This window comes from Gasterosteus aculeatus, chromosome 21, assembly GCF_964276395.1.
Source record: "Gasterosteus aculeatus chromosome 21, fGasAcu3.hap1.1, whole genome shotgun sequence".
Classification (NCBI taxonomy): domain Eukaryota; kingdom Metazoa; phylum Chordata; class Actinopteri; order Perciformes; family Gasterosteidae; genus Gasterosteus; species Gasterosteus aculeatus.
The window spans coordinates 13,502,965-13,521,422 of NC_135708.1; the positions used below are offsets into that span (position 1 = coordinate 13,502,965).

General features: G+C 46.6%; 2 protein-coding genes across 3 annotated transcripts; one reads left to right on the forward strand and one right to left on the reverse strand.

The window, feature by feature from the left end:
• The first annotated feature begins 1,915 nt into the window (after positions 1-1,915).
• Positions 1,916-5,012, forward strand: LOC120812033 (uncharacterized). The gene is made up of 5 exons (XM_078095841.1): positions 1,916-2,075; positions 2,327-2,358; positions 2,903-3,070; positions 3,402-3,484; positions 4,132-5,012. Exons 1-5 carry the CDS (start codon positions 2,009-2,011, stop codon positions 4,376-4,378), a joined length of 597 nt encoding a protein of 198 aa, XP_077951967.1. The 5' UTR covers positions 1,916-2,008; the 3' UTR covers positions 4,379-5,012.
• Positions 5,013-7,313: 2,301 nt separating this feature from the next.
• On the reverse strand, positions 7,314-17,338 carry mybl1 (v-myb avian myeloblastosis viral oncogene homolog-like 1). 2 transcript variants are annotated; one of them, XM_040167702.2, is made up of 16 exons: positions 16,854-17,338; positions 14,712-14,817; positions 14,463-14,534; positions 14,130-14,222; positions 13,505-13,725; positions 13,201-13,408; positions 13,042-13,116; positions 12,650-12,760; positions 11,740-11,982; positions 11,293-11,667; positions 11,054-11,193; positions 10,805-10,919; positions 10,557-10,673; positions 10,309-10,413; positions 9,928-10,119; positions 7,314-9,843 (listed from the first exon to the last, which is right to left on the reverse strand). In XM_040167702.2, the coding sequence occupies exons 1-16, from the start codon at positions 16,874-16,876 to the stop codon at positions 9,718-9,720; spliced, it is 2,322 nt and encodes a 773-aa protein (XP_040023636.2). In that variant the 5' UTR covers positions 16,877-17,338; the 3' UTR covers positions 7,314-9,717. The 2 variants fall into 2 exon arrangements, with proteins under 2 accessions (XP_040023636.2, XP_040023637.2); XM_040167703.2 differs by lacking the exon at positions 12,650-12,760 and having other exon boundaries at positions 16,854-17,304.
• Between the last annotated feature and the right edge of the window lie 1,120 nt (positions 17,339-18,458).

Consider the following 18,458-nt stretch of genomic DNA (forward strand, 5'->3'; position numbering starts at 1 on the left):
AACGTATTCACTTGATTTGAATGATTTTAGACATGTCAATAACTTAACAGTATGTTAACAAGATCTGCACGCCAGATATGACATTTTTAAAGTTAGTTGGTGGTGATCATTAAACAGTGTTTTAAATATATAAACAGTAAACTACTATTTACATCTTGTAAGTAACCAGTGATCACAGTGCAAAATGCAGAGAAATGTTTTCATCCGGTCATGAGTGACCCGTTATGCACAAACCCATCAGCGGCCAAATGGAGTAGGATTTCCGGAGGCTTCTTAAAAAACATTTATGGCTTCTTAAAAGCTGTGCAGCCACTCACGATTTAAATATCAAAACTATCAAACTGCACATATGAGAAAACACTCAAGTATAAATTAACATTGTGTCAGATTGCCATTTTTGGCGCCGTGGTGGGAGGTAATAAGTTATAGAACGTTGATGCTGAAAGCTTCAACATCTATGAAAATCTTCATTTGTATTATATCAGTCTGCTTTAAGGAAACTGCAGCAAACTTGACATAAATTTAGCAGCAGATTAAATGTGTTATAAAGGGAATCCAGGTGATTGATGTACTAACGTTTGCTTAAACTGATGCACAGCAGCTTTTTGTTTTTAGTTAGTCGTGTACGTTTCAATGGCTCCTCTGGTTGGTCCAGCAGATGATGAAAGGAGCTCAGTGCTCGTGTGTGTGTGTGTGTTCTCCTTCCCAGACGTAACCATCAGATCGGTCTTCTGAGCGTCTAAGCTGTGATGTTTGCTTATGTAAAGGCTTTGCTTTGGCCTCGGCGTCTAGCCTGGAGACATCACACTGAATCAGGAGCAAGACGGACGCGTTGAGACTGCCAAAAAGCCCACATCCTACGCCGTTAGACACAACCCGAGTACATATTAAGATGTAGCCGACAAATTTAAACATCATTTTCTGTCACTCCATTGAATAGATAATACTAACAGCGGAAGGTTGGGCTAATCGTGAAGCCTTCCTTCTTCGAGTCAAAACCAAGTTATTTAGCACTAAAGCTCTGGCCAAAGACAAGAAGGTTAATCAGTTCTCTCATCCAGTTGCCCTCGTTTTTCACTTTGTGCACAAACACACAATCGGTTGCACGGCCATCCTGACACGATTCTGGTTTACTCGCAAAGAAATATGGAAATAAAATGCACCTATTTCCTAGGTGGCTTTTAACTTTTTTTTATAGAATTAATTAAGTCTTTATGCCGTTAGAGTTAAAAAAAAAAAAAATTATGCATAATGGCGGCAGCTTCGCAGCAAACTTGTAATGCTTGGATGTGATTGTCTCGCCAAGTGATCTCTCGTGTTATTGATGGATGCTTTTTAATCACTGACATAAGCTCACAGCCAAGCTCTGGCGCACCAGAGCAGGAGAGGGGAGGCGTGTGTGTGTGTGTGTGTGTGTGAGAGAGTGTTTGGAGCGGTTCAATCACCATCTGTTGAGCAGTCCACCACCTCGTCCCAAGCCTGTCCCTCTTTGTTCCTGCTCACCCATGCCACTGGAAATAGGACATTCAATAACCATAAATCAATCAAGCCCTCCGGACGAGGTGGAATTATGAATTCTCACCCATGTGGAGGCGAGCGGCGGCCTCTAAACTTCCCTCGCGTGTCACCAGATGGTCAAAGAACAATAGGCACTGGCATGAAGATGAGGTGGTCAAGCATGATCTCTGACACCAAGGACCGCTGCTTATTCCGTCGCCTTCCATCGGTCAAATTGAACTTTAAGCACTAAGAAACACTGTGCATTAGTCTAATAATCACACACATCTCTTTAATAAACTATTGAGTGTTTTTTTGCGTCTTGTGCTGTACGTGCTTGTGCTGTACGTCCTTGTGTGTGTGTTTTCGTTTTTTTTTTTATTGCCCAAGGAGGGACGTGTTGTCTCCCAGGTCCGGCTCCAGTCAGTACTGCAGTGGATTAGTCAGCTGCATTTAGTGCAGAGGCAGAGCAGCAGCTTCGGGGCCGTCGTGCGAGTGTCCGATCTTCAAGATGCAGCGCATCTACATGCACAGCAATGAACACTTTGAAGTCTTCACCACTGTCCTTGCTCCTCAAGGTGAGTGGTTTTCATATCTGCAGTGAAGGGAAGCTTAGCGCGACCTTATTTTGCATTGTTAGTGAGGACAAGATCACATCAATGTCAGATGACTAACAGCTAATGTGATGGATTGTTGGTTTTCTCTCCTGGTGATTAATTTACAGGACATGGTTGTATACTCATGTGGCTGCATTCATGTAAAAGAATTTATTTTTGGCATATAAAAACTTATTTTTTTTGCTGATTCATTTCCATCCATTGGTTAACAGGGAGGCATCGGTACAGAGCAGAAGCGGAGACGGCAAGTTAAACTTTCTCCCCTTTTCAGATATCCATTAGACATGCATTGATACAAATGTGTCATCAAGTATGTTAGTTGATTACTATGCGTCTGTCTTAAACAGCAGGAATATAATCCAAACCATACTATTTAGTATTTGTGTACATTTTAAATACACTGCAGATTGATTAAATGGAGTTTGACATTGACGTTATGTAAAGTCGGCCAATTTCCTCCGGTTCTATTATGAGATTTGTTCTCCTGAAAAACACGGGCGACATTCAGGAGGAACATGTAATGAAGAGTAGATCCAGATTTAGGGTCTATTTCACACTGCACACTACTTAATCTTTAAATCTTGACACATAATCCTCTCCAATCACCGCGTCTAACCTTGAGACTGCAGAGAAAACACACACACACACACAGACTTGTGCTTTGTAATCAATACAACAAAAAAGAACAACTGCACCTCGTTTAAATTCACTACAAAATCACAATTCACAGTAAAAATAAAAAGAAAGAAAATAAGCTGAGGTTCCGTAACTCTCCCTCTGACCACTAGATGGTAGTAGTGCACAGCTACCGGCCAAACTGGCCCGACGAGCTGGAGCTGTCTCTGGGTGACGTCATCCTGGTGCTGCCCAAGCGCGAGGAGGAGAGGTGGTACGGGCGGCTGCAGGGCGGCCAGCAGGGATACTTCCCCGCCTCCTGTGTGATGGAGCTGAGCCAGGTTGGTTGGCCTCATGCCGGATGTGCTCAGCAATGTGCGCGCGCTGCTGCTTAATGTCTGTTTATCGATAAAGAAAATAGCGCTGATGACGTCACAGCGATGTCATCAAGCTCTATTTTAGCCTAAACAATTGGAAACTAAAAGCCTAAATTACATACGGTTGCGTTTCAAATAAGTGGCCATTTACAGCAGGGAGAGTGCAATGAAAACAGGTATTGCGTTGCATTATGGGAAGTGTAGTACCATTTGAGCTGGAGTTCTCTATCTTCAAGAGAGGATGCCAGAGGAAGTCTAAAGTTTATTTCATGACATCTGTTGGACATTTCCTCAGGCGAACCTTCCTCCCAAAGCCCTACGGAGGTCTTTGTCTCTGAGGGGCTCGGCGAGCGACGACTCAGGTGTACGCGGCGGGAAGTAAGTGTGAAACTCACACAGCGTGCAACAATAATAACAACAGGCACGATAACAACAAAAACATACACGTCCCCCTCAACAAGTGCATGCATAAATATCATGTACACGCCTGGCAGCTGTTCAACCCCCATCCGCTACACACACACACACACGACCCCCATTCCCCACATCCCATCCCACTGCTCTCCGCCCAGCGCCCCTGAGCAGGTGGCCCCACTCGTACCTCATTAGTTGACAAAGCGCACTGATTACGAACCCCCCCCTGAACACACACACATGGAGGCGTGCACACACACACACACACACACACAAACGCACTATCTAGTCAATCCCCTCTCACTGCACAGCATCTCATTAAAGAGGAGGGAAAAAGAAGAGCCTGTAGATTTCTCTGAGATGTTGTGAAAATGTTTCATAGCTCACTCAAAATCTTGCAGATTATTTGACAGTAGGGGCCATTTATTTTCCTTCGACCTGTCACTAAAACAAGCTCACACACACACACACACACACACACACACACACACACCGGCACCACACAGAGCCCCCTGTACAGCTCCGTGCCTGCCTTGTCTGCTCACAGTGGAATTTGGGTCATGAGGAATAAACAGGCCCTTTGTGTTTGTAATTTCCTCTTTGTCCCCCAGTGGACACATTGGGCAGGCCCTGCGGAGGGGCAGCAGAGGAGTTGGAGGAGGAACGGTGCTGGACGGGGGCCAAGGTGAGAACGAGGGCCCCTTGCAGGCGAGGAGGCCCCGGATCACTGTGCCGCAGCCCGTGGCCTCCCAACCTGCGACACACAGATCCCCGAGTCTGCTCCACAGGATCTTGTCCAAATGCCGGAAAAAGAGTGAATGCCGGGGCGCCACCAACGGGGCCTTCGAGGGCGACTAAGAGGCCCCCCTCTTTGTTCACTTTGGTGGGGCTGCGTTGTATGTTGAATGTGGGTGAACGGAGGAATATCTAAAGTGTGAAAATACAGGATCTTATATATCATCATGTGGGCCCGTATTCATTTCCACTCCAGGTCTTCAGGACTTGGCTGCATCAGTAGAAGCGAGAGGATGAATTGTGAGTGTATGAACTTATATCCATGATGTCACACAGGGGTTTTGCATTGGTCTTGTGTGACATCACGGATGCGGGCGTGTCCACAAGTGCAACAAGGTTGAACGTACAGAGAGCTGAGCAGCTGCTGTTTTTTTCCCTATGTTTTCATCGTGACAAGATCAAATGCAGGTTTTAAGTTCATAATGGAAATATTACTATATATATATACACCAATTATGGTAAAAATAACAAAATAATCTTATGACAAAATAGGAATTAGTGTCAGTCAATGAAGCAACAAGATATTTAACTGATCAAATGTAGCCTTAAGAGGAATGTTATTAATATTGTCTGTGCACATTCTGTTCGATCATGCATATTTATATTTATATACTATGTCTGCTCATTTCTAAACTGTTGATATCTGTATATTTTCCTGCTTAACATCAAATCATATTATAAGTATAAAACCCACAGACCCTCACAGACTAAGATCTTTTCATTTCAGTGTACATGCCTCAGTATATTACCTCATAAATTGGCCTCTTTTCTTTTTTCTTCAACCACCCTCGGCCCCGCTCCTGTTTGACAGCGCCGGCGGGAAAAAAAACAAAAACACTCTCTCTGGCGAGGCGAAGTGTGATTGAGTCCTGCTGAAAGCTTCGCCAGGGCACCAGGGATTGTACCGGTTTCCCCGGTAACGCTCAAGCAGCCCCCCTTAAGTCGCATGTGGCCTTCTTCATCCGCGGTGCCTCCCAGCGTGCATACGCGCGTAGCGGGGGTCTCTTTAGGGGTGGGCCGTAGATCACCTTCTTTCCCGAGGACATAAACACCAAACCTAATCCTTAACTTTGGCCTTGTCCTCGCTGGGGAAACACACGCCTCTCCCCCCTCCTCCCCCATTTAATATTCACTGTAGTATAATCCTTTGTGATAAAGGCTGTAGGAGGCCAGCTTTTGGGCGGCATGTGTTGACCAAGGACGGGTGTAAATGTTACAAAGAGAGAGACAGCTACACCGGCCCCCTTTGAACCGTCTGATTCATGGGATACGGGTGTTTGTGTGGGTCTTTCCACTGGTGTTTCTGATACAACTTGAGTTTAAGGACTTTCACTTTTTGGACAGAGGGAGGGGCGGGGGAGATAACAGGTGTAGGAGGTGCACAGAAGGAGAAATGCCACTTATCTGAGGTTGGTACTCTGGGAGTGTGAATGTTGGATTAGTGGGAACATGTGGTTGATCTTTCAAGTTCACGTTAAGTCACACAGTGTGCAGAAACAAGTTACTTTCATTCTTGAATGAATCATCCAGTTGCTCCAAAGCTGGGCAAATGGCCACTCACAAGTACTAACGTACCGCGCACACACACAAACACAAGTGGAAACAGTGACCTATATGGGGCGGGAGGACCACGGTACACAATTTAACACACACACACATCCACATTCTCTCCCTCGAGGATGTGGACTCTCCCGCCTAAAAGCGTCATGTCCATGCTGTGTTGTGCCTGTTTTGGGGTGGGAGGGGTTGGGGGAGGGGGGGAGTAACAGGGTGCCTGCCAGATGACTGCTCTGTCAGCCCAATAATGGGCTGCCATCTGCTGTCTAGCGTACACAAAGGCACACAGGGCATGTGTGCGTGAGCTTGCTGCACGCTCTTGCGTGTGTGCTCAGGGGAAGACGGTTCGTGTCCTCACAGAACACGGGAGAAACACAAATGTTGCACTTTCTTAGTGGTTTATTGGCTAACCGGAGGGCCAGAGCTGCAAAGAGAAGCACGAGACCTGTGCTGGATACTAACACAATGGGTGCAGGGCGCACACCGTGGTATGTCAAGTGTCAAGGAGCCATATATGCGGCAAAAAGGGTAAAAAATATGATCCGCTTTTAATGAATCTCACAATAACAGCTTTGTGTCTGTCCCACCGGGCTTGTGTGCACACATTAGGTACGCGTCCACGTAAATCAATACAAACCAAGAGTTACTCCCCCTAAATACATGCAGGAAGCATAAGGTGCTGCCAATAACCAATTAAGTGGCAAAAGGTCCCTGACGTCTTTCAACTCTCAGCGCGGGTCAGCCAAGAACAAAAGAGCCTCTCGTACGAGAACGCGAGCGAAGGCTGGACAGATTGATTAAGTGGACGTGGCGTGCATGCGACACCCATGTGTCGATGCGCACATTGTTTGTGTGCGTGTGCACTTCTGCTCCTTTGGCATACGGCAAGTCGTCACGTCCTTTGCCTCCGTCCATTCGAGGGGGCAATCGAGTGAATGGGCCTTTAAAACCAACAGCCCCGAGGACAAAGGAGCCCGGGGGCATTAAGTCATGGGTGAGTGGGCCCCTTTAGGGCCAGCAGCTGACCCTGTGGAGAGGCCTCTTGTTCTGGTGGAAAGGGGGGGGGGGGGGGGTCCTGTCCCCTGGACCCCAGGCCGGCAGCATCCCGACATACACATACACGCATCAGGTCGAAAGCACTCCGTCAGCTGTCGCCACCACCCGCATGCCGGTCAACTCCACCTGGAGGAAACGGGACGGGAATACAATACAAAGAAAGAAAGAAACGGTGGATCTGGATTTTCGGATCTCCTCGAGAAAATTCCTTTCATGGAATCCGATATTGGCGAAGGCTCAAGAGGTTCCCATGCCCGCTGGGAGCATGTCAGAAAAACTAAATGATCCTAAGAAATCTTCATCACGTGGGAAACAGCATGTAACCCGCTTGTAATGGAACATGCGGGGGGGCTTCACTCAGTTCCGAAAAAAAGAATGCCATAGATGTCATGCAACATATTCATTTATTTTTTCAAAATTAAGTACATGGTTACAAAGATGGTTGGCATGATTTCTATGGTACCGTGGTTATGACTGAAAATACAGTGCGTGCTACGTCATTCGGAGTGCGTGATACAGAAAAGCAAAGTCCAGCATCTGTTTATTGCTCGTGCGTAACTACAGTAGGACATAAGAGCTGCTACTGTCCTGTATGTGTACTTAGTTCCCTAAAAACCTATGACACATGGCCAAATGTTGTTATTGTATAAACACAAGTCAAACCCACAAACAGAACATTTAACACATGTATATACAGATTAGACACCAGTTTTAAAACAACCCTCTGTGGCCGTCAGTCTACTTGCGGTTTTAGGGTTGTATCCCGTGGACTCACTCCTGATCTTTCCACTTACATCTCCTGACAAGATTCCCTTCTTATTCTCACTGAAAACGCTTAATGCTGGATAATCCAGATTATAACTGACACTGGATCTGCTAATGCCGGTAATACGAAGACCATTCTGTTGTGTCACTTCACCAGATTATAGACGGGTTTGTTTCAGGGTGGTTGGAAATCAATCCGCCTGTTAACATGGAAGCACAGCGCAGCAGAATCCTTCAGAATCACACCAAAATTTGTGCATATTTACATTTTGTCAACACTTCCTTTTTACGTGTTAAATAATGAGGGAACGGGTTCGGGGTCTTTGCTCTGAGCCATTGGTCTAAAAACAAAATAGAAGTTTTTTTTGTGAGGCTTCAATTGTGTATTTGAACCAAATTCTGCAGCAGAGCAGGAGAAATGAACACGTTAAGCAGCAGGATTGTAATGTCAGCATTCAGTACAAAACTGGAAGACAACTCTCTCTCACACACACACACACACACACACACACACGTCCAACATTAAAATAAAAATAAGGACAAAAGCTACAACGTCAGAATGAACAAACATTTAAAATAAATCATGAGTAAAAAGTGCAATTTGTCTATGATTAGAGGTCGGAGATGGATTCCTGCTGGCTAACAGCGGAGAACACATTTAAATCAAAAGGGAAGAAAATGTCCAAGCTAAAACTTACAAGATCACAGGTACAACTATACAATGATTATGTGTTAGCCCAAAGGAAAAAACAAATGGACGTAATGAATTGGAGCCGGTGCATCTTCTTCTAACTCGGAGTAATGAAACTAAGTTGTAGCCCAATTCTGATTTTAAAAGAAAGAAAAAAAAACAATAAAATTCTTCAATAATTTCTCTTAAGTGTGTTTTTTGTTGTTGAAATAAATAAATTAGCAGATATTAAATAAATAAAACCTACAGCCTTCAAAAGCAAGTGAAAAGCAAATCGTTCTCAAACAAATGCTTGTAATAGAACACTAATGATATAAAAACAGTTTTTAGAGTTTTTAGGCTGTTTTGTTTTAGGCTGTTTTGTTAGCTAAACTTTGTTTAGTTAGTTAAACTTTGTAAAAACTCATATTGTTCGATTTATATTAATATCTAAGCTTTAGAGCCGTCAGATAATAAATAAAAACAGAAATAAACATTAAGGTACCCTTCCATTTTCAGTTTTCTTTTTTTTTTTTACACATGTACATTGCAATGAAAATACATTCAACCGGCGTCTCGACAGACACTACGGCCTCGGAAAGGAAACGCGTTGTTGGAAAAAGACACCGTCACAAGTGCTATCCAGTTTGCCCTTACATGCGCTGCTCCGTCCACAGCAGCCAAATCAACTCAGTAGTGCAACACTGACCGGTTCCTTTTTCCATCCTTTCCAGAAACGCCACACCGGCGTGGATCGCCCGCCTCACAAAAACCAAACACGTTGCTGCATTTCTGCTTCTCTCAGCAATGTGTGACATTATGTTCTGCACTGTAGGAGTCTCGTTAAAGACCGGCGGTGTGAATTGTTCTTAAGGAAAAGGGTGTCAAAGGGAAGCTACACGTTCTCTTTTCTTAGTTCTCAGCGATGGCTTCCGTTACTGATGAGTAGTGTTGCTTGTGAAACGTCTTCTCATGTCAACAATATATTAACGATATAAAAAAACTCAAAGCAATAAACAGTTTTTCTACCACCTGCTGTATGCGACGGTTGTTTCAGTACTCGCTAGTGCAGAAAGAACGTCCGGCCTTTTCATATCTGTACGAAAAAAGCTCCGGTTGCCACGTTTGGTGCATTCAAAGGAAAAACAGAATCAACAAACTACTTGGGCAGTGAAGTGTAAAGTGTGGCCGTCCTCGGCAGCCCATCGCTGCTCCAAAGAAAGATAAGCTGGTTTGTGTTTTGTTGGATTGTCTCTCACAGGATAAAGTGGAGGCTTCGCTTGCTGGACGGGGTAGGCGGGGGTAGAGGGGGGGGGGGGGTAGTAGTGTTGCATGTGCAGCGAGGGTGACGGCCTTAAAGCACCAGGGCCCTCGAGGTAGAGCCCGACGACGTGTAGGGGTTCAGGTACTTGCGGGCCTGTTCCGTCATGATCAGCTGGTCCTCCGTCTTCCCGTAAACCACCGCTTCCCACTCGCTCACCTGCAGAGAAAGACCACGCGTGATTGTTGCCCGAGGAGCTTTTCGGGAGAGGGGGGGGGGGGTATTTTGAAAAGATCTGCCTACCAGTCCCGCCGCGTGTTTCGCCGCCTTGCCGGAGGCGAGGAGCTTCTTCGCGCGGGGGCTGGTGAAGCGGGGAGGACGAGCGGCCACCACCGAGGGCTCCCGTCGCCCGGGAGTCAACGAGCGGCTCGTCCCTTCTTTCTCGGGGGTCCGGGTGGCGAGCGAAGCGCCTGTGAGGACGCGTTCACCGGGCACCTGCAGCACGAGGTCGCGTAAAACAAACAAACACAAGGAATGATGACGCCGCACTTAATTTGTATAAAGCAGTATTCTAAAAGGGAAGTGTACCGTTTTCAAAAAGCTGCACGGTCACCATCTCATTGGTCTAGAAGCTGGGCTTGCGTGCGTTTTGTAAACCGGTGAAAAACAAGTGTTGTGACTTACTTGTGCGTTGTTCAGCTGCTCTTGGAAGAGTTGGACATTGGGACAGTCTTTCCCCCACGGGTCCAGCACAAGAGACTTGCGCACCTTTCTTGCCGGGCCGTCGATCTGAAAGCAAGAGGAGCGTGACGCGATTGTATGCAAGAAGAGGAAGAGGAATTCTACAGTGTGTCCGTAAGCATTTGTCTCTTCAAACAACAGACACGTAAGTTAGTATATGTGAAAAACGGGGAGAACATGCATACACATACATTGTGTTTCCATGCTCTGTAATCTGGCTGCAGGTCCGATCTGTTAAAGATGTCTGCCTCGGTCTCCTGCTTCAAAACTTCTCGAATGTCTTCTTCTAGAAATGCCAGAGGCTGTGGCTGAAACAGACACGTGGGTTTAACCGCGAGATCATGTAGCTATGTACTGCACAAAATAAGAAAATGTTATCATGAATAGAGGTTAATGGAAGTGAACATGCAGGTTAAATGAGCCATATTTGACTTCTTACCTCCATCCTTAGTGGCCCGTGCATTTTCTCCTGAGCAGCCAAAGCATTTTTGAAGGGAGTCGGTGTCCTCGGGGTCGGAATCATGACAGTTTTACGGAATTTCGGGGTCCGTAAACTACAAAGTTGACAGAGAATACAACACAGTGAGTAATGTGTTGTATTCTCTCCAAATGACCAGAAGGCAGAGCAAGTGTCCGGCCTTCATACCAGCTCTTGTGGCACGTACACTGCTTTTATAAATGTATTTACCCATCGTTCTCTTTCTGGTGCTTAGGTGTGGTCTCTTTGTAGAGCGGCGTGTGGAGGAGACACCGTTGGCCGCACACGGGCGTTGAGGTGTGGGAGGGGTTATCGAGATTGAGATGCTCCGCCCCCGATACGTTGCAGAACTGAGCCAACAGACACACAAGGCATATTAGCCACGTGACTGATGCGACCTGAGTGCGTCGACTCAAGCGGTAGCGGATTAGAAGACAGCGTTCACTCACTCGTGACGGGGTGAATGGCAGCAACTTTGTTGGCGTTTTCCTGGGAGAATTCGTGATGTCTTCCAAGAACGGAGAGCGGGCCCTGTCGCGCGAAGGAGATGGCTCCCCCCTCTCCCTCCTCCGCCTCCTCCCGACGGAGGCTTGCGGGTGTTTGATCGGGGTCGAGGAGGCGACGCCGAACGAAGCGTCGTTCTTATCGGGACCCGGGACGGCGGGCGGAGTGTTGACCGCGAAGGCCATCGAGGTGTCTGCGGTCCTCTCCTGCAGGAGAGTGGTGTAGCCTGCCTGGTTGTGCCGGGGAGGCGTCGCCGTCTCCGACACGTCGAAACTGGCCACGTCGTTCCACGCGCCGGGGTCCTGCAGAGCGAAACACATCTACGGAGGATCTTTAATACACCCGCGGCTCTCGGGGGAGCTCAGCAGATCCCGTTACTTCGGCGCACTCACCGAATCAATAAGCTCCATGGTCTCTGCGAACTCCGGTATGGTCTGCAGGGTGGAGAGCACGGCGCTGGCCTCTACAGCCAGGAACTTGCTGGGGGAGACGGGAAGCTGTGGCGGAGGCCCTCGGGGGTCCTCGGGCCCCGTCCAGGGCCTTCTCTCCGCCTGCTCCTCCACGCTGCTGCTGCTGCCCGCTGCCAACGTTTCGTCCGACACACTGACGGACCAGGCCGAGTACTGCTCCAAACTCTGAGGGGGGGGGGCGGGGTGAGAGAACGCGGGGTCATTTTTTTCTTCTTTTTCTTCAAATGACCCGTGTCGAGGACAACGCCGCCGATCCCGACTGCTCTGTTGTTCAATATGCAGTTAACATGAATGGAGGGAGGGACAGAACAGGAAGGGAGAGACAGAGGAGAGTGCCCGGTTCAAAGTGCTGGCTGAGCGTGGGCAGGTGTGTGTGGGGGGGGGGGGGGTACTAGTATCATGTTTAGAACCATGATAACGGGGGATGGGGGGAGGGGAGGGAGGCTACCAAGCACAGCTTCAGGCCAGTCTGAATGAGTAGGCGAGATGGGGAAGGTGGTTACTATAGCAACACTACAGCAAACCAGGCTACAGACACGCATACATGTGTGTCATTCTTGTTCTATACACTACAAAAAGTCCATTTAGCGTCAAGTCTGAAAATCTCCCAAAAGAAGAGAAACGTCCTCAGAGGAGATTTGAGAAATTCCTGAGTGTTACGTGTAAAAGGTTTCCAAAATAACAGGAAAACATTCTTTCACTTTGATTTGATTTTGTGTTAAAACAAGATAATGACATTCATGTAAAAACAAAACAGAAAAGGGACTTTTTCCAGTGTACGTCAGCTATGCTAATAAACTACGCAAACACACGTTGGGAGTGTGTTTCTTACGCGTGGACCTCTGCACTGCGCTTGCCGCTGGACTTCATTCTCTGCTGACATAAGCAGCAGCTCAAGCTCCTTAATTCTTTGCTCTCTGTCAGGATCGTCCGGGCAGAACGGCTGAAATAAACAAACGTCAGGGAGGAGAGGACGAGAGGACAGGAGGAAAGGAAGAGGTTAAGAAGAACCGGACAAAAAACACAAACAAACACAGATATACACGTGACATATCCACGGGAGCATTTGAGAATTTGAAAATGTTAGGTGAAATAACGGAACATTCAAGCACTTGATTTGAAATCCAGTGTTAGCGACCGCAGAGATAACTTCGGAAAGTCCGGAAAAATACAGAGAGCTTCCCCCACCGGCATGCAAAGAAAGACACCTGAAAAAAAACTCACCGAGGCGAAGCCAGAGTGATCCGGCAGGCCGTCCATCGGGTGTCTGCTGCGAGGATCGTACGGATAACCCCCCATCTAAAACGCAAAGAACCGGACTTCAATTAATAAAGGCCACTCACGAACCAGTCCTATGGGACGGAGCTCAGCGGGGAACAGGACCTGGTTGGGTGGTGCCGGTGGAGGCAGGGGACTGCGATCGCACAGCTGCAGCTCCGGCGGCGGCGGCGGGGGACACGGCCTGTGGTGGCGTCTCTTCAAACCGGCGTGAGAGGCGGCGAAGCTCTTGCCGCTGTCCTGCAGGTATCCCTCGTGCTCCACCTTTCTCCTCATGGTGGAGTTCCAGTGGTTCTTGATGGAGTTGTCCGTCCTGTCGGAGAGAGAGAGGGGGGACGTGTTGTCGACGCGTTGTCGGCAGGTCGAACCGGCCGCGCCGGCGGGTCGCGCTGCGCGAGGTTCTAATTACCGGCCGGGGAGGAGCTTGGATATCTCGGCCCAGCGGTTGCCGAGTCGTTTGTGGGCGTCGTAGATGATCTTGTCCTCTTCCTGAGTCCACGAAGACTTCTTCACCTCCGGGTTGAGGTGGTTGTGCCACCGCTCTCGGCACTGCTTCCCGATCCGCCCCTGCAGGTGCTTGGCGATCACCGACCAGCGCTTCGGGCCGTACTTGTGCACCAGGTCGATGACCTGCACGAATATCGCCGGCGATGCTTTAATTCTATGAAATTGCATCGTTACACTCTTCTCTTCCCCAAAGAAAATGTGTGTGTGTGTTATTGACAGGACTGGCTTGGTTCTCATATGATTCTTGAAGGATTGTGAACCATCGTCATCTTCCTCTCTGTACAAAAAAGGGCGTTAAGCTGTGTGGCTCGGAAAGTCTGTGCTTTTTTTACCGGGTGACGTAGTGGAGCATTTGGTTGGCATGGCAGTTTTTGCGGGAAGTAACAGCCCCGTTAGGAGCTGAAGGTAAAATAAATAATACTTTGAACATTGTGGCACTTGTGCACAGCTTCCTTCTGTCACCCCTATCGTTTACCAGTTCTCTCTCCTCGCTCGATACCTGGCAACACAGTCCCGGCTCCGCTTACCTTCTGATCCTCCTCCTTTGTCCAGGGTCCTTTTACCAGCTCCGGGTTGAGCACCTTCTGCCAGCGGTGCTGACATTGGCCATCTGTCCTCCCCTGTGACATCGCCGCACAAAGCACAACACCTCGTCACGCCGCTACCTCACAGTTACACCCGACAGCTGTCTACGAATCTCACCACGCAGACGTTTAAAAACATCCAGTCGAGGAACGGTGGTAATTATCGGGTCGCTAGACGGTTGTCAAGTGTTATGAGAAGAGGACAAATATAGCATAAAGCAGTGAGGTACTACTCTTAATATTCAAATAGCTTTTGTGGTGCCGACACATACTTACGGAGAAAAAGTTAGCTATTAGTTTCCAGGAGTCGGGTCCATGCTGCTCTACGAGTTTTTTTAGCTTTTCATCCTGAAGGGTGATCCCAAAACAAAAAGAGAGAGAGGCCTGGTGAGGAAATGCAGCAAGCATCCACGATAACAGCAATGACTAGTGAGGTTCTCAGACTAAATGTAAATCATTGCAAAGTCCCCGTTTCAGTCCATTAACCCACAAACGTCTTTCAGCGCGCGCCTCTGATGAACTTACCTCATCTCGGGACCACTTTACTTTGCACAGCGTCTTTTTATCTTTGCCCTTCTCTTTACTCTCTTGGTCTGTGGAGTGTAGCTCTTCATCCTCATCATTGCTAAAACTGCAAATGAGGGGAGGGGGTGTAAATGAAGAGCAGGTTTTATTAATAAAGACAAAATAGAGTCCAAACTGAATCACGTAATGCTTGAGTAAAACTTTACTCAAAATAGAGAAAGGTTTATTTGAGTTCAGTCTTCAAATGAATCAGTTAACTAGGTTGATTTGTTCTTTTCTAGGCTGAGTCCTTTTATAACATGAGTAAATAAATTAGATATAGTATAACAACAGATTGAATAGAAATGAGCTTGTTAGACTGCCGGGTGAGACACAATAACACAACAGGGCTTTCACTTTGGAGATAAAGAGGACCATTCGTTTTTGACAAACTGTGTCGGAACGAGAAAAAGGAAACACCTTGTAAGGAAGTATACATGGCTGCATACAAAAACACAAAATACCTCTTCACTGACCAAAGAAGTTGGCAGGTGGGACTGTACTTCTGCGTTCCCATAAAACGTGCTGCTGGGCAACACTTTATGGTGGTGGAAAAGAAATGTCAGAAACGGAGGCAAAATGAGAGTTTTCTGTTCCTGAGGGTTGTTAACTGTAAAGCAGGCCGTGCACTTCACCACACACACACACACACACACACACACACACACACACACACACACACACACAAGGGTCTTGTTTTCCCGACTGTGTATGAAAGGTCTTCTCCAGCGTGGAAACGTTAAAAAATGGCAATTGAGTTTCCCCTCACCGGAGCGAGGAGAAGAAGGGAGCCGAGTCTGGACCTATAGGGGCTGGACAGGAAGGAGGGGAGGTGAGGGGCGATCCCTGATCAACAGGCTCTTTCACCTCAAGAGGTGTGTGTGTGTGTGTGTGTGTGTGTGTGTCATTGAGATGGGGGGGGGGGGGGGGGGGCGGCGGTGCACCGGGGTGTGGTCTGGGGAACCGTAGAGCCCTAACGGTCCAGTTGTTCAAAGTTTCAAAAAAACAGGCAGACCCTAAAACATCCTCGCACTTACGACTAATACGAATAAAGTATTTATTTATATTAAAAGGACAATTCTCAGGAGAAGACAAGACAAACATGTACAAACATTAACAGACATGATGATGATGTGCTGCAATAGAAATACTTGTGACATACAGCTTCAAGCTTTTCTAATTCTGAGAGAAAAGTGCCATCAGTAGTTCACCGCAGGGAAACAAAGGGAGGTGGTGGTTGTGAGGTAATCAACAATTAGTTCATTACACCATAATAAAGGTGTGAATAGTGAAACATATCGCCCATCTTCAAAAAGCTTGTTTTGTCCGTCCCAAAATCCAAAGATCAATTTTTTACTGCGATAAAACTCAATTGTTACAAATCTTTCCACTTGATGAGCGGGATGAATGATTCCTTGATTATCAGAATTGGTGTAAAACATCATAAATAAAACAAATCGATCAATTCACTGCGTTGTATATAAACATTTGCAACACATGGTTGCAAATATCCATATCAATGTGCACCTGTCTGTTGATATATTTAAATAATCCTTCTTCTTTTGTCATTATAATCTGATCCCACAAACCAACACGTGTACCTTTTGACACGGGTTTTTGTGTCATTTGTGCAGTAAAAAAAACAATATCTAAAACACTTATGTTAATTTATATATTTCAACTAATCTGTGTGAGTTGTTTCCAAGGATGATGCTTTTGCATAACTGCTGTTTGACAATCGGCTCCGATGCTCAGCAAAATATGACGCACTCTATCAATCCACCAGTATTAATAAAACAAAAGCCTCACCCAGGTTGAAAATGAGAAAAATGAGATTCATACGTGATCATTTCCATATAAGGAGTCATCTGCACCTATTTTAAGGCTACTAGGATCTGTAAAATAACGTTATAATACGTTATTAATCATTAACTAAGGGGACCTCGTTGCTGTATGACCGTGCAGGTGCACGTGCATTGCACGTTTCGCTGAATGAATGCACGATGAATGCACGGTACCGTATGATGAGACCTAAAGTCTTAATGCTCCCTGGAGGTGAGCGCCCGGCGGGCTGCACGGCGACGCGTGACGCTGCTCGCTCACCTGCGTGGCTTCACGTTGTCCATGACACTCGGTGGGAGGATGGAACCTTTTCCAGGAGACGAACCCGTGGTTTGGCAGCTGTCTAAAATCCCCCGGTAATGGACGTTCGTCCATAGAAATCGCCGCGAGTCGTCGCACGCTTCTCGGCAGAGGCGGCGCCGTGCGGCCGGCGGTCTCCGGCTAGCCAGCGAGCTAACTTCAGCGTCCGGTCCGCGACATCACGACCGCCGCGGAGACAACCCGCGCGCCGCCGACATCATCTTCCCCGGGGGAAAAAAGCTTCGCTTTGTCGTCTTCTGTTACTCGTTTCTGGTGAGTCAGCGTGAACTAGGGGAGACTAACCCGCGGCGTGCGTTACTCTCGGCTGTCCCCGTCTTACTCTCCTGTACTTCTTAATCGGCGTTATTTTTTTTTTGTCCATCCCGCCGATTCTCGCGCCCAGCCCCTCTGCGCGGGCGGCCTCGCTCCCGATTGGTCAAAAACTGGGCTGTGAGGCAAGGCGTCTGTACTCAAACCTCATAGGTCGAAAGGGAGGAGAGGCTCGTGTGTGATTGGTTAGAATTGTACGGAGGGTGCGTTTCGTTGGTGGAAATAATTGAGGAGGCGGGTGTTAGATTAGACAACTGTACTGTCACCTTTTCCAGCAGAAAGGATCTCTTCATCAAGGCAGCAGTGTGTAATAGGGTTCCAATCTCCAAAATGTGTCCCTCTAATCTGCAATGCTGATGTGTTATTTTGTTTTCAATATATTTAATATGTCATTTTTTATTACATATTCATACAAGCAGGTAGCTATTGTATTACTATTTTATTTGTGTATTACCAGATGGTGTACAACTAAACAGGAGTGCACTGTGCATTGATGAGGCCACCTGCTGTTGCTTCATTGGGATAATGTCTTTAAATTGATATAACATCATATTTGAGAAGGTCGAGGCTTACGATCCATACTAATATTACAATCTATTCCCTTTCCAAGGCAGCACTTTCGACTATTCAGAGTAAACACAAATGTAAATAATATAATTGATTTAGGCCGTTGCATTTAGGTTGGCCAGAGCACTGCCATTGGTTTACTACAATGACTGGATTCTAGCTACAATATATATTTAGACAATTAAAAATGACAAAAATAATATATAACAATACAATATATCCTTTTTCTTTTTGACAGGCAGCTGTTACATAATGTCACTACTTCTTCAAATTGGGTTCTACGGACATCGTGTGGACAAATCTTTGCCGCTCTTAAATTGTTATGTCTGAGATGTTACCTTAAATCAACCACTCGCCATAAATTATTAATTCATTGTTAATTTATTTCTATAATCAATGGTTCACAATTCTCATGTAGACATTTTCACCCTAAATAATATATTTTTATTAGTTCTGGAGGTAAAAATTGGCATGTGGATGATAATTTGGGGTACATGAGGCTTCTCCTGTTTTTCTACCAGTAAGTGACGCTGTTTAACCGTTTTATTTCTCAATGTTGACATTCCTGAGTTTTAAAGTAGCTGTGTAAAGTCAACCATAGATCCACCGGAAATAGCTTACTGCACCCCTGAAAACAAATACAGAATTAAAGGGAGTTATGTTACCATC